Genomic DNA, 14976 nt, shown 5'->3' with positions numbered 1-14976 from the left:
TTGATAGTGAAAGATTTTATTGGACTAAGTCTCGTAGATTTTTTGTCCCTTTTTGGAAGTTTTCTATGATAAAAATTCTGGTACTTTATTATTTAATTTTCACCATTGGATTTGCTGGTTAAAGTATCTTTGGTGTTGCCTATTTAATTGCATAGGTTATAGAAAAATTACTTTGGTGCTTCTGCTATTAGATAGGTTTAGGAATGGCAACGGGTCCCCATGGGGCAAGGACATCCCCTCCCCCCGCCTCCAAAAACCCTCCCCGTCCCCGTGACAAGTAATGGGGACCTGTCCCCCCCCCCCTCCGATACTAGGATATCCGCGGGGTTTGGAGGAATTGAGGAAACAAATAAGAAAAAAAATTAAAAAGAAAAAAATCCAGTAAACAACAACAATTTCATAAAAGTCTCAGTATTATGATCCAATTTATAGTGAAAAACTAAGAATCTAAACCCTAATTCTAATTTTATAGCAATAGAATTTAATTTTAATCCAAATTTATCAATCAACAAAATCTAAATCCTAAACATAATCCCAATTTCACATTAACAGAATCAAAACCCCAAATTTAAATCCAGTTCACATTAACATAATTTAAACCCTAACTCCAATGTCTCAATTTCATAGCAATTTCATCAATTAAAAATAAAAACATATGTTAAAACCAATTTAATCAATTAACAAAAACATCTAACTTATTACAAGGTGGCCGGCCACGGAGAGGGAGCACAATCGTTATCGTCTTTGCTGAACAGAGGCAACGCAAAGTCGTGGTGAGAGAGACGTCATCGACATTATAGAGCAGAGGTGTTACTGGAGGAAGGTTGTCATCAACATCGCAGATCTGAGGCTTCATTGCGAAGCAGAGGTGGAGGCGGCAGTGAAGCTAGCAGCAAGCAGTGAGCAAAGTAGTCAGAGGAAGAGTGAGTGGCGGTAGCGACAGAGGAAGGTGAGGGACTGAGAGTGAGCACACCGGCGATGTAGTCAAAAGGAAGAAGGAGAAGGTGGCGAGGTTTTGGAGAGATCGAGTGAGATGACTGTGAAAGAGAAGCTCATGTGAGAGCGTGAAGTGAGTGAGAGAGAGGAAAAGAGATTGTGGTTTGAGGGAGTCGGGTTTCAACAAACTTATATATATGAGGTTATTTTTGTAATTTTACAATCAGGGGTAATAAATGGATACTCACGAGGCATGGATCTCTCACCATATCCCTGCCTCGTTTATTATACAGATACCCGTACGTGCCCTCCACAGGGAAAAAATGTCCCTCAAACCTGCTCCCCGGTGGGTAAATCCTCGCGGATACCTGCCCCGCAGAGGGTTTTTGCCATCCCTACATAGGTTCTTATCTAAACCTCGATTTTTCCAACAAAGTGGTATCCAGAAATTTGGTTGTTGATCTCTGTGCTGATTAAATGGAGAAAAATATTCAGGAGCCAAATATGATCAAATTGAATTCGAAAAATTACTTAATTTGGAAGACCCTCATAGAAGATATGTTGTACAGCAAGGACTTGTATGATCCTGTGGATAGAGATAAATCCAAAAGTAATAAATTCAACGTTGAATGGAAGAAGTTGAATCAAAAGGCAGTTGCTTTGATTAGACAATGGATTGATCTTTGTGTGTATCCATATGTTGACACCAAAACTAATGTCAATAAGATGTGACAGAAATTGAAGGAGTTATATGAGAGAAAGAATGTGCAAGAAGCATTCTTGATTTAGAAGCTAGTCAATATGAAATATATTGAAGGTAAATTCATGCTTGAACACTTGAGCATATTTCAGAAGACTATAAACTAACTGAAAAATAACGATATCACTTTAAATGATGAGTTGCAAATCTTGTTATTGCTGACTTCTTTGTTTGATAGTTGGGAAGTTTTGATCGTGATACTGACTAATTCAGCTCCAAAAGAAAAGTTGACATTAGTAATAGTTAAAGAGACCATGTTGAATGAAGAAGCCAGAAGAAGAGAACGAGATGTGATTAATGTCTCCTCCTAGTCAGAAGCACTTGTTTCAGAGTCACGAAGAAAAAGTCAAAGTAGAAAACCTCATAGTTCTGACAGGTCAAAGAGTCGAAGCAAGTCAAGAGAAAAGTACAAGTCAAGAAGGGAGTTCATTTGTCACCACTGTGGCAACGCAGGACATATCAAGAGGTATTGTAGATTCTTGAAAAGAGAATAATCAAGGAAAAAAATAAAGATAGAGGTAAAGATAGTGATAAAGAAACTGCTGCTATTATTTATGAAGATGCTCTTATCACATATGATGAAAACTATGTTAATCTTGTCTGTGATGATTCTACTTGGATTTTAGACTCTGATGCTCATATCATGTCACTCTGAGGCATGAATTTTTTACTTCTTATACTGTTAAAAATTTTGCAAGATCAAATTGGGAGATAAAGGGGGTGTGTGACATCATTGGCATGGGTGATGTGCGACTTGAAACTAACATGGAATGCAAGTTGCAGTTGAAGAATGTTAGACATGTGCTAGATATGCAGTTTAATCTGATTTCAGTGAATGTATTGGATCAAGAGGGGTATTGCACTTCTTTTTGTAGTGGAAAATGCAACATTACCAAAGGAACTCTCATTGTTGCTAAAGAAGACAATAGTCTCTGTTGAGTTTGGAAAACTAGAACATGATAAAAGTGATGACCAAACATTATTTGGATTATTATCAAATTAGTTTTGTGATGTATTTTGTTTAGTGTGCAGAAATTGAATTGAAACAAGCCCATTAAGCTTGTACCCACACGCACACTGGCCCAACATCAAGTTCAGCATAAACAATATTTGATTCAATAAGTTGTTGAAACCATGTGAAAGAAAAGAAAGAAAGTTGGCCCAAATAAAGATCCAAGTCCATTTCGGTGAACACATACAAATCCATCTCTCTTCAACCTAGTCACCAATCAAATAAACAAATTAAAGTGCATTTGAATCTTTCTTTACTTCCACCGAACACAAACTTTCTCTTCTTTCTCTTCCCTTTTTCTTCCTTATCAAATTAATCTCTAAACCAAGAAAGAAGAAAGAGGAAAGATCCAAAACTAGGACAAAAAGAAGAACAAAAAGATAGCTTCCATTTTCAAGCAAGAAGGAAAAGTAAAAGGACTACAACAAAGGGAAGATCTTAACGCAACAGAAGATCACAAAAAGGTGATTTTTTTCATTTGTGCTTTCAACGAGACACTGTGAAGAAATTCTCTGAGTTACAAGCACCATTCAAGCAACTATAAAGAGAGTGAAGTCAAAAGTGCTCAGTGGCTCATCAATGATAAAAAATCAAACTTGGGGCCAAAAGAAAGATACATGGTCCAAATTCAAGGAGCTTGAAGAAAAAAGATGAAAGAGAATGGTTTAGATGCATGTCAATATCTCAGCCTTCTCTCTCTCCTCTGACTACACCGCTGCTGGTTCTGATGTTGGAGAAGAAGACAACCTAAGTGTTGAACTTGGTTCAAACCTTGGAAGCTTCACTCCTCTATAACAAGGGTGAATGGCCAAGGATTGAGTAAGAGAGAAAGAGCACTTGTTTTAGTTCTCATAGCTCCTTGATCTGTTCATGTTCTTCTCCTTCATGGTTTTCATTTAATAATTCTTTTTTTCAGTTTAGTCTGTTTGAGTATTATTGGAAAAAAAGGCAAACAAGGTGAGGTTTGTACAAAAAAACCAATGAGTGGTAAAAGGAAGAAAGTTAAACTTGGAGAAAAATGCTAAATTATTTCAAAAATCCTTTGTTAGTATTCTATTTTGTGTCATGATCCTGAGTGGATTCCCTTGCAAGTTGGGTTAGCACTTTGCTGTTGAAAGTTAGGATGAGTCCTAGTCAAATTCAGGTTGGATTAGAATCTGGACTTGTCCCAGATAAGATTGGGGTAAATCCTAAGGAGAATTGGTGAATGTAAACTGTTGAAAAGATAGTGAAAATTTCATCATTGTTGTGATGGAGACTGGATGTAGGCTACATTGTACTGAGTAGCCAAATCAGGATACATCTGTGTGTCACCTTCTAATCTCCTCTCTATTTCTGGTTCTGCAACTTCTAACACAAAAATAAAAGTGTCTCCTAATTTCTCAACTCAACAACGTATCACTATATTTGTTCTAAAAACCATAGTGTTCTAGCTCCTCTCGTATCAGAAGACAAAATCAAAATTTCTCCTGTATTCCACATCAGAAAGTAAAGATACATCCAAAGTAGAAAAGGAAGACCAAGATTCAACCCTCCTTCTCTTAGCCACTGATTACCATCAGTCTCACTACTCTACCAGTTTACAAGCAAAGTTTTGCAAAGAAAAGGTGAACATACCTAATGATTCCTCTTCTGATTTTTGGCATATGCATATTGGTCACTTGAGTGAGAAAGGACTTAGTGTCTTAGCTAAGAAGCACTCACTTCCATTGTAAGATACAATTTTAAATACTTGTACTCATTGTTTTGTTGGAAAGCATATTAGAGTATCATTTCATAATTCTAGACCTAATAGGAGATCACATGTTCTAGATTTAGTTCACATTGATGTTTGAGTTATGGATGCTAAGACACTAGGCAGTGCATCATATTTTGTTACTTTTATTGATGATTATTTTTTGAAAGTGTAGACTTTTATTTTAAAATCTGAAGACCAGCTGCTCGGTATCTTCAATTACTTTCATACAATTGTTAAAAGAGAAACAAGAAGAAAATTAAAATGTGTTTGAGTAGATAATGATGGTAAATACAGGGGTCCATTTGAAGAGTATTACAAAGGATATGGGATCAAGTTTGAGAAGATAGTTCCTAAGACTCCTCAATATAACGGAGTTGTAGAAAGAATAAATTGCATTATCAACGATAGAGTCAGGTATATACTTTCTCACACAAAGTTGCCTAAATCATTTTAGGGTAAAGCGATGAAGACTACAATAGATTTGATCAATATTTCTCCTTTAGTTTCACTAAATGGTGACATTCCAAAGAAAGTTTGGAGAGAAAAAGATGTCTCCTATAATCACTTGCGAGTGTTCGGCTAGCTTTTGTTCACATTCCAAGAGATGAAAGGTCCAAACTTGATGGAAAGTCAAAGTAGCGTAACTTCATGGGTTATGGTCATGAAGACTTTGGTTACAGATTATGGGATAACAAGAAAATAATTAGAAGCCGATATGTGACTTTTTTTTTAAGACTAAACTATTGAAGACCTTGAGATGACAGATAAGCCAACAACAACTGTTAGACATTCTGCTGATGATGAACCTAGTCCTTCTACTAGACCTCCTGTTAATGGTGAAGATTCACAAGTTGATAATGATGGTGATGATTTGCATGATGAACCTACACCTGAACTTGAGATGCCAGTTGCAAAAGTTTCACCAAATGTTGGAGTTCCACTTGAACCACCAGAATCATATGTTTGAATTGGTGAAATTGTCAAATGGTAAGAAAGCATTCAAAAATAAATGGATGTTCAAATTGAAAGTAGATGAAAATGCTTCACGGCCAAGGTACAAAGCATAGTTGGTTGTGAAAGGCTTTGAACAAAAGAAATGTATTGATTTTAAAGAGATTTTCTCTCCAGTTGTGAAGATGTCCTCTATTCAAGTTGTATTTGGATTAGTGGCTAGCTTGAATTTAGAGGTTAAGTAGCTTGATGTGACATAGATAAATAGATTTATATGGAGCAACCAGAGGGTTTTGAGGTTAAAAAAAGTAGCATCGTGTATGTAAGTTGAAGAAGAGCTTATATGGATTGAAGCAAGCGCCAAGGCAGTGATACACAAAGTTTGATTCCTTCATAGAAGGTCATGGGTATAGTAAAACTTCTGATCATTGTGTGTATGTCAAGAAATTTTCTGATGGTGACTTTATAATTCTCTTGCTTTATGTTGATGACATATTGATTGTTGGTCATGACAATAAGAATATTAAAATTCTTAAAAAAGACTTGAACAAATATTTTGCTATGAAGAATTTGGGTCCTGTAAAAAAAATCCTTGACATGAGTATCACTCGTGATAGGAAGAATGGAAAATTATGGTTGTTGCAGTAAAAGTACATTGAGAAGGTTTTAGAGAGGTTTAGTATGAGTAATTCCAAATCCGTTAGTACTCCACTTGCTAGTCATTTCAAGCTAAGTTCGCAGCAATGTCCTACAATTGAGAAAGAAAAAAAAGAAATGAAGATTCCATATGCATGTGTAGTTGATAGTTTGATGTATGCTATGGTTTGCACCAGGTCAGATATTGCTTATGCTATTGGAATTGTTAGTCAATTTCTCTATAATCCTGGCAAGAAACCCTAGCAAAGAGTAAAGTGGATTCTCAGATACCTTAGTGGTACTTTTAGAGTTTGTTTATGCTTTAGGAGTGGCTAACCTGTGCTGAATGGTTACATAGATGCAGATATGGATGGGGATCTTGATTCAGGAAAGTCTACTTCTGGTTATATGATGAATTTTGCAATGGAAGTTGTGTCGTGGCAATTCCAACTTCAGAAACATGTTCCTTTGTCTATTATAGAGGCAGAATACATTACTATTGTTAAAGCTTCTAAGGAACTCTTATGGATGAAGAAATTTTTACAAGAGTTAGGAATCAATCAAGAGAAGTTTGTGTTATTTTGTGACAACCAAAGTACTATCCATCTCAGTAAGAATTCAGCATTTCATTCCAGATTGAAGCAAAATAGAGGTAAGGTATCATTGGATACGTTAAGCGCTTGAGATTAAGTCATATTCACTTGAGCAAATCCATACTGATGATAATGGTTTAGATATGATGATTAAGAATTTACCTACAATAAAGTTTGATTATTGCAAAGAAAAGGTGAGTTTGGTGGAGCAATCTATCCCCACTTGAATTGGTAAGAGAGTAATTTGTTGGTGGGTTTCCAACTTAAGTGGAGCCCCCAGTTTAAATAAAAAAGAAAAAAAAGAAGTGGTTGTAGCCACATGAGAGGGAGAGAGAGAGAGAGAGACAGAGTCTTCTTCAACATAACAAAAGAGAACAAAAGAAATACAAAGAGGGAGGGAGGAGATCAGCGTCGAAGAGGAGAAGAAAAAAGGAAAAAAGAGCAATGTTATTTTGATCTCATTGAACTAGTAAATTTGCTCAATTTCTTATGAAATTTTAATATGTTGTTTTTGGTGTAGAGATAAACATTAGAATATAACTTGCTAGTTGTATTATCTTTTCTTTTGTCTGATTTGAGATATCCACTTTGTGGAGGATTTATGTTGATTCTATCAATTTTGATGATATATGTTATTGATTGTTGAGATGCCCTAGTGCTATTAGGAAGACTGATAGTGTACCCATTATTTTGATAATGAAAGATTTTACTGGACTAGATTCCGTATATTTTTTGTCCCTCTTTGGGGTGTTTTTTCACGATAAAAATTTTGGTGTTTGATTAATTAATATCTATCATTGGATTTGCTATTTGGAATATATTTGGTGTTGCCTATTTAATAGCACAGGTTGTAAAAAAATTACTTTGGTGCCTCCGCTGTTAGACAGATTCTTATATGAACAATTGAATTTTAGTTTTTTTTTCCAATATTATGGTCCATAGTTCTTATTTGTTAGTTTATGTATGTTATTAGTTAGTTAATGATTTTAAATTTTAATTATATATGGCTATTTGAATGATTTTGAATTAGTTAGACAATTTTTAAGAACTCTGAGAATGTTGGTTGAGGGACAGATCTTCAATTCCTAATGTTTCTCATTATATTATGTGTTGATTTAAGTTTTGTTAAATTTAAATGCTTGAATTTGAATGACTTTTTATCTTCTGTATAATATATTTTTTGAGTAAATTACCATTTTTATACTTGAAAGTTGAACACGATGATAAATCTACCCATAAAAAAAGAAAAATACCAAATATATCCATCAATGATGACTTTCGTGTGTCGAAACTATTCCATCGTTACTCTAGCGTTGACTTCGTTAGTAACCCTTCTTACGTGGCACATTACGACATTACGTAGCCTAGAGGGTCTTCATACGTGGAAATTGTAATTTATTTTGTATTCAAATATAAATGGTAGTTAGAAATTTATTAAAAAATGGTAATTAGAAATTAGGAGTTAGAAAGACTACTCATATTCGAGCGTTTCATAAAGCAGAGGTCAGAGCCCTAGTAGAGCCAAACTGTTTTTCTTCTTCTTCAGTCAAACATTATATCCCTTAGTTGTTTTCTACCATTTTTGCGTAGGTTAGCTGCAGACGATAACCATCGTATAGAAGAGAGAGTGCTTGATGGTGTGGAACGTCTTACCTCTTAGAAGTGCGTGGTGCCATTCATAGGTAAGTAAAGTTTCTCTGTAATCTGTCATCCCTTTGATGTCAATTTCTCAGTTGTGGATGCATGGTTATTGATTTGGAATTTTAATTAGGGTTTATTTGTATTGGTTCAATTTTTTTTGGGTTAACCTAGTATGAAGATGGTATGTGATTACTTGTTATTTAGGATTGATCTGGTTGTGTTCTTCTACTTTGGCTAGACATCCAATGTTTTGATTGCATTTCATAAGTAGTGTGGTTGTATCATGAATGATGTGTTGTCTGTGTATGTCTTTGTAAAGATGGCTACCTCCACATAATGTTGGTAATTAGTCACAGAGAAAAGTTTGAAAAGGGTGATGATGAAAAGTTGGCATGTGTTGGTGGTGAAAAAACGGAGATTGAGAGATGAATGTGTATCCTCTAAATAGGTTCTTCATAACTAACTTGCTAAAGGATACAGGGTACACTAATGTGAGTGAATTTTACTCACTGCAACCTAGAAAAGGAGTTGGATGGTGGGTTAAAGTTGCTGAGATTTGACATGGATGTTGTGACCATGTATGAAGCAACCATTGTTAATGGGAGGAGAGTTGAGTTGTTCACTAAGCATTCCGTAAACTTTTCTGATTTGGTTGAAGGAAATCAAGCTCCTAAACCAGAAGTTAAGATTTTAAATATTAGTAGGATTCAAATTAAGCACAGACCCAAATCCTGTGTTAGGAGGACCCCAACTCCAAAGAAGAAAAACAGAGCAAAGAAACAGTTAAAGATGAGTGAGACAACATTAAGTAATACTCATTATGAGGATGATGGTGGGACTGAGCTGGAGGCCCAAACAAGAGATGAGGTACAAGACAAAGATTTCCAACCTATTACGAAATGCACACATTAACCAAAAATGACCACACGAAAGTAACAATGAGGTAGTTTTGACACACGGAAGTCATCACTGATGGGTACTTTGGTATTTTCCTTTTTCTATGGGTAAATTTGTCACTATTTTTAACTTTTATGGATAGAAATGATAGTTTACTCTATTTTTTTATTTTAAAATAATTTGTAACAATAAACTTGTACAAATTTACCTGTAGAAGTCTAGGTAAGATCCATAAGTTTACTTAGACAGGCGAGTTTAATAACCTTGTTTTAGTATACACGGATCAATTATTTGACTAAATCGCCACAATTTTTTTTGGTTTTCCATGATATCCCCCAACTCGGCAAGTCAAGGACTAATCCACTCCGATACTGAAATTCATTTAAGGGTTTGCCACTGACCAATGAGTTGTTAATTGTCGATTATATTTTGGTTGTTAAAATAATATTTTTCTAAAAAAAATTAAAAAAAAGAATAGTATTTTTCTAAAAAAAATTTAAAAAAAGCATTATCCTATCCTACCTTTGCAAATCTTTGGGTCAACGACAACATAATTAATCAATAATGGAGCAAATAATTCTAACCGCGGAAAAAAATGGGGCCTAGACAGCTTTGCCAACATACAAGTAAAAGCTTAATCATTCACACACTAAACTACACAAATTCCCTAACTAACTAGATGAAATCATGGTTCAAAGGAGCACCAAATTCATACCCCTTTAATCAAACATTTTCCGGATATGGTACATGTCCAAACATTTTTTGTTTTCCTCCGAAATTGAATTCTATTTCCATCCCAGCACTTCTCAAGGTTAGAAAGGATGATATCAACAGCTGCCGAGTCTTTGCCTGTTTGAGTTAGTGCGTGTTAAATGAGGTGCCTCTTCGTAATTATCAGGTTCATCTTCGTCGTCAGAGGAAAGAAGGGATGAACCCATCCATGCTTTGAATCCTTCGTTGACGCGTCTTTCCACGTCTGATGTAATTTCCATAGGATTAGCTTCAAGCATTTCCAGCCCGAGATTTCTACTACTAAAGTTTCCCTCATCAAGAATTACAGCTGCCCTTCTCCTCAAGAAAAAGGCAGTGCCACTGTATAGAATAACCAGTCCCCATGATGAAATTTCAAAACACCAAAACAGAGGTGAAGAGCAATTGCTCACTAATGTCAACAGACTTGAACCAAGAAACAAGGCAAGAAGACCAAAAAGGATAGCAAAGATAATATTCAAGATGGATAGGCATCGCACACCACCTGTAAGTTATCCATTGCAAACAGATCAAACGTAACGTAAATGACAGTTGAATGCATAAAATGCTCTCATGTAGGAAGATATGAAGAATAGTGATGTTATAATAATTTCAGAGCATTCGAAAAGGACGAGGAATAATTATCGACATGGAAGAAAACAAACCCCGTCTTGAAGCACAATAATTATTTTCAACCACCTTCAAGCATCCATGCCTTATTGGAGCAGAAAATGCCACGGCAATGCCTGCAAGATAATTATCATATTAAACAAAACATCAAGAATATCCATAGAGATATTCACATTATTGATGACATCAATGTTTGCAAACATGTGATTTTGAAAACATGCAACTATAACGAGAGAGGATGATCCGGTTGCAGTTATCACTTATATCAGACATATGAACTACTGACATATACAACTTGGACTTGCACAGCATTCAAACTTAGCTTGCACTTTTATGCTTATAATTCAAAGTTACTTTCGTCCAAAAGAGAAGCCTTGGAGAAACGGTTGACCGGTTGAGTTGTCTACATAAATACCCTTTGTGTGTGGCCCTTCCCAGACCCTATATAAAACAGGATGCTTTGCAGGATCATTCAACAACCCTAAATATGAAATACTTGATTCCCCCTAAAGCAACGCACGCAATATATTCTAAAGGAAAGGACGAAGGGCACTTCTACATAGCTCATTTGCCATGCTATATATGCCCAGTGACTATTGTAAGTAGTTTATTCCTTCATCAACACCAAATGGACTTCAGAATCAGTGGCAATTATGGATTATATAAATTTCTCTAAAAGGAAAATTAAAAAATCTAAGTGCAGTTCTTCTCAGCATTTGCTTGGACAAGAATTCCAGCACATAACTCCTGAATTTCTTCAACTAAAAGCATTTTCATCTCAATTTAGCTGGTGCGCCTTAAATTCCCTCAATTTACAACTATAAAAGGCTTTCATTACTAGATATAGAAGAAACAAGAAAACACACCATCGAAGTATCACACTCACCGACTGTAAATGTGATTAAATCCCAGTCTCTTTCCGTAAAAATGATAATCAGGCACAAAAACCCTAACCATAAATGCATAACATGAACGAATCTCTTACCAGCAACAAGATACAAAGACGAAACCGCGAAAACGATGAAAGAAGGAATGAACACAACCATCCAGTAATAATCAGCGATCTCCTGGTCTGTGAGATAGAAAGCGCTGGGAAGAAGATCCGAATCGGAATCACTCTTTGTTGTACCTATCTGCCACGTCTGAAGCTTCCGATCCACGCAGAACGGTCTCTTGCCGCTGCTACCGGGAAATAGGATTCTCAAGCTGATAACGGTGCAAACGAAGATTGCGATAATAATAACGGCAACAACAGAAATAACTAGAGGCCTCTGAATCTTGCCCCATGCTTTTTCTTCTTCTCTGAGGCTCTCGTACTCGTGTTTCGGCATGAACGCCTGGCGGAGAGCGTCGCCGATTATTGCCATGGACGCAAGTAAGTAGGCCCCAAAATCACTTTGAGAACTCTCTTCAGCTGGCAAGATTGGAATTCTTTATTTCTAGGGTTTCAGAAACGCTCCATTGTCGGTCCCTTGAACCTTTAACATTACGATGCGATGGACAGCGAAATCGGTATAATCAATAATAGACGAAGTTCTGCTCGTGGAAAATTTCAGGATTTAGAATTTTGAATTAATAGAATGGGAGCTGAAACTAAGCCTGAAGAAGACGACAAAGATTTAGTAGATTCCGCGCTAATGGAACTGTTCTTGTAGGTTTTACTTGGGGACGGATTCGGTATGCCAAAGGTGTTTGTGCATCGAAGTGCCAAAAAGTGATTTGGCTGACTGATGAGCATTTTTAATGAGAAACCATTAGATTATTATATATTTTTTAATCTAACGATAAAGATCTTTCTGAACTTAATTTCACATGATTGGCCAGTTAATAGTTTATATAATTTTTGTGTTAGTGGGGTAACTTTATAAATATTAGTTTTATGATGGTTACTGTTGTTAAATTTAAAATATTTTGTGGTATTATATCAAAAGATTAAAAATTAGATATTTAAATTAATTCAAAATTAATAAAAATTTTATTGAATAAGATATTTCTTTTGTATTATTTTGCACATCGTTGTCGGAGTGGGGACATCAAGCCAAAGTGGAAGAGGATGGGACTTCACTTCCAATGATAGCACAACGTGTAGGCAGGATAGCTTCTTGGCCAATATCCTTACTGCCAACGCGTACGACCCTCCTTACCAACACGGTCTTTCACCTCCGATGACGGCATCCCCAACGCCCGCAACCGCGTTGCCAAACGACAATATTTCATGTGTGCAGCAACGCCTCAACAGCAACCATACAAAAAAGATTACGGTATAGTAAGGATGAGATTAAGAGGGAGATGCTGTCGCGTGTACACCGGGCAGATGCCTTCATTCTCTTCGTCATTCTCTTAGCTTCCTCCTCTTCCTCGACTGTTGCAAGCTCACTGCGCCTTCCACTATCTTTACCGCCGGCGACGACTCCAAACCTCCTCACTGTATCTGTTACTCACTTTTTCTACGCGCCATCAACTCCTTCTCCTCTCCAATGGGCCAAGGCGGCTTTGGCACTATCTTCTCGGTAAAGTTCTGGATCCACAACAACCTTGCAGCAAGGAGCAGCAAGGAGAGCGTGAGTTTCACAATAAGATCTTCCTTTTAATTTGTTGGATTATTAAAATTTACGATTTTTAATTTTTTGTTAAACAAAAAAACGAGGTTGATTAGATTTATCCACTGGTCATTATTTGTTGGAGTTTTGAGAAGGATGAAATATTTTATGAAAAAAATAATAAATAATAAATAAATTTTACATTTTAAATTAATTCTACATTTGAATCACTAAAAAATTTAATTCTATATTCTAAATCAATTATTATGAGTTAAATAATTCGGTTTAATCTTCTTCTAAAGTAAGATATTCTAAAAATTAGTAATATTTAAAATAACTTAATTAATTATAGTAATATATATTGAAAATTAGTGATTTTGATACGTTAATTTTATTAATTATAGTTAAATAATATCAAAAATAATTTTATTAATTATAGTAAAATGTCATGTGAAATTAGTAGTTTTTTAGAGTAAATTTATGGATTATAGTAATATAATTTAAAAAATTAGTTTTTCTTTAGTAATTTTATAAATTATAGTAATATGATCTGAAAAATTAGTAAATTTTTAAAGTAATTTTATTAATCATATTAATATGTATAAAAAATTAATAATTATGTTAAATTAATTTTATCAACTATAGTAATATGTTATGAAAAATGATTAATTACAAGAAGATACTATAAAAATGAGTATAGATAAAGAGTACAAAGAGTGCATAAAAAATATAAGAAAATAACATAAAAAAAATCTCATATTACATTAATAAAGACCTCATAAACCTATAAACCTTACAACCTAGACTATAAATTAGTAATATTTAGAGTAATTTAATTAATTATATATATATATATATATATCAGAAATTAGTAATTTTATTACATTAATTTTATTAACTATAGTTAAATGATATGAAAAATAATTTTATTAATTATAATAAGAGAAGAGTGAATGAATTAATGTTTTTCTCCAACAATAAAATTATAGTAAATTTAATTGTAAAAAAATAAGATAAATATATTTTGTTAAAAATAAGATAAATATATTTTGTTATATTCAAACTAATATTTAAAAATTTTTATAAATATTCATATAATATTTTAATTTTATCAATTAAAATATTTTTAATATTTTTTAAAAATGATTTTTTTACAAAATCTAATAAAAAAAGGACAAAAAAATTAAGACTGATATTTGTATATAATATAAAAGTAATATTTAGATATATAAAATATATCTTTTTTTTCAAAGTAAGATGTTCTAAAAAAATTAATAATATTTTGAATAACTTAATTAATTATAGTAATATGTATTAAAAATTAGTGATTTTATTACGTTAATTTTATTAATTATAGTTAAATGATATTGAGAATAATTTTATTAATTATAGTAAGATGTCATGTGAAATTAGTATTCTTTTAGAGTAATTTTATGGACTATAATAATATAATTTAAGAAATTGATTATTTTTGTAGTAATTTTATTAATTAAAGTAATATGATCCAAAAAATTAGTAAATTTTTAAAGCAATTTCATTAATTATATTAACATGATATGAGAAATTAGTAATTATGTTAAATTAATTTTATTAATTATAGTAATATGTTATGAAAAATTATTAATTATAGTAAGATACTATAAAAATGAGTACAAATAAAAAGAGTACAAAGAGTACATAAAAAATACAAGAAAATAACATAAAAAAAAAGTCTCATATTATATTAATAAAGACCTCATAAATCTATAAACCTTACAACTTAGACTATAAATCAGTAATATTCAGAGTAATTTAATTAATTATATATATTAAAAATTAGTAATTTTATTACATTAATTTTATTAACTATAGTTAAATGATATGGAAAATAATTTTATTAATTATAATAAGTT

General features: G+C 33.5%; 1 protein-coding gene across 1 annotated transcript; it reads right to left on the bottom strand.

Moving 5' to 3' along the window:
* Window positions 1-9408: 9408 nt before the first annotated feature.
* Window positions 9409-12262, bottom strand: LOC130956495 (uncharacterized). The gene is made up of 3 exons (XM_057883546.1): window positions 11530-12262; window positions 10580-10660; window positions 9409-10419 (listed from the first exon to the last, which is right to left on the bottom strand). The coding sequence occupies exons 1-3, from the start codon at window positions 11909-11911 to the stop codon at window positions 9992-9994; spliced, it is 891 nt and encodes a 296-aa protein (XP_057739529.1). The 5' UTR covers window positions 11912-12262; the 3' UTR covers window positions 9409-9991.
* Window positions 12263-14976: the final 2714 nt, after the last annotated feature.

This window comes from Arachis stenosperma, chromosome 10 (genome assembly GCF_014773155.1).
Source record: "Arachis stenosperma cultivar V10309 chromosome 10, arast.V10309.gnm1.PFL2, whole genome shotgun sequence".
Classification (NCBI taxonomy): domain Eukaryota; kingdom Viridiplantae; phylum Streptophyta; class Magnoliopsida; order Fabales; family Fabaceae; genus Arachis; species Arachis stenosperma.
Note: the sequence above shows the minus strand (reverse complement) of the source record. Positions and strands in the feature narration are given on the sequence as shown.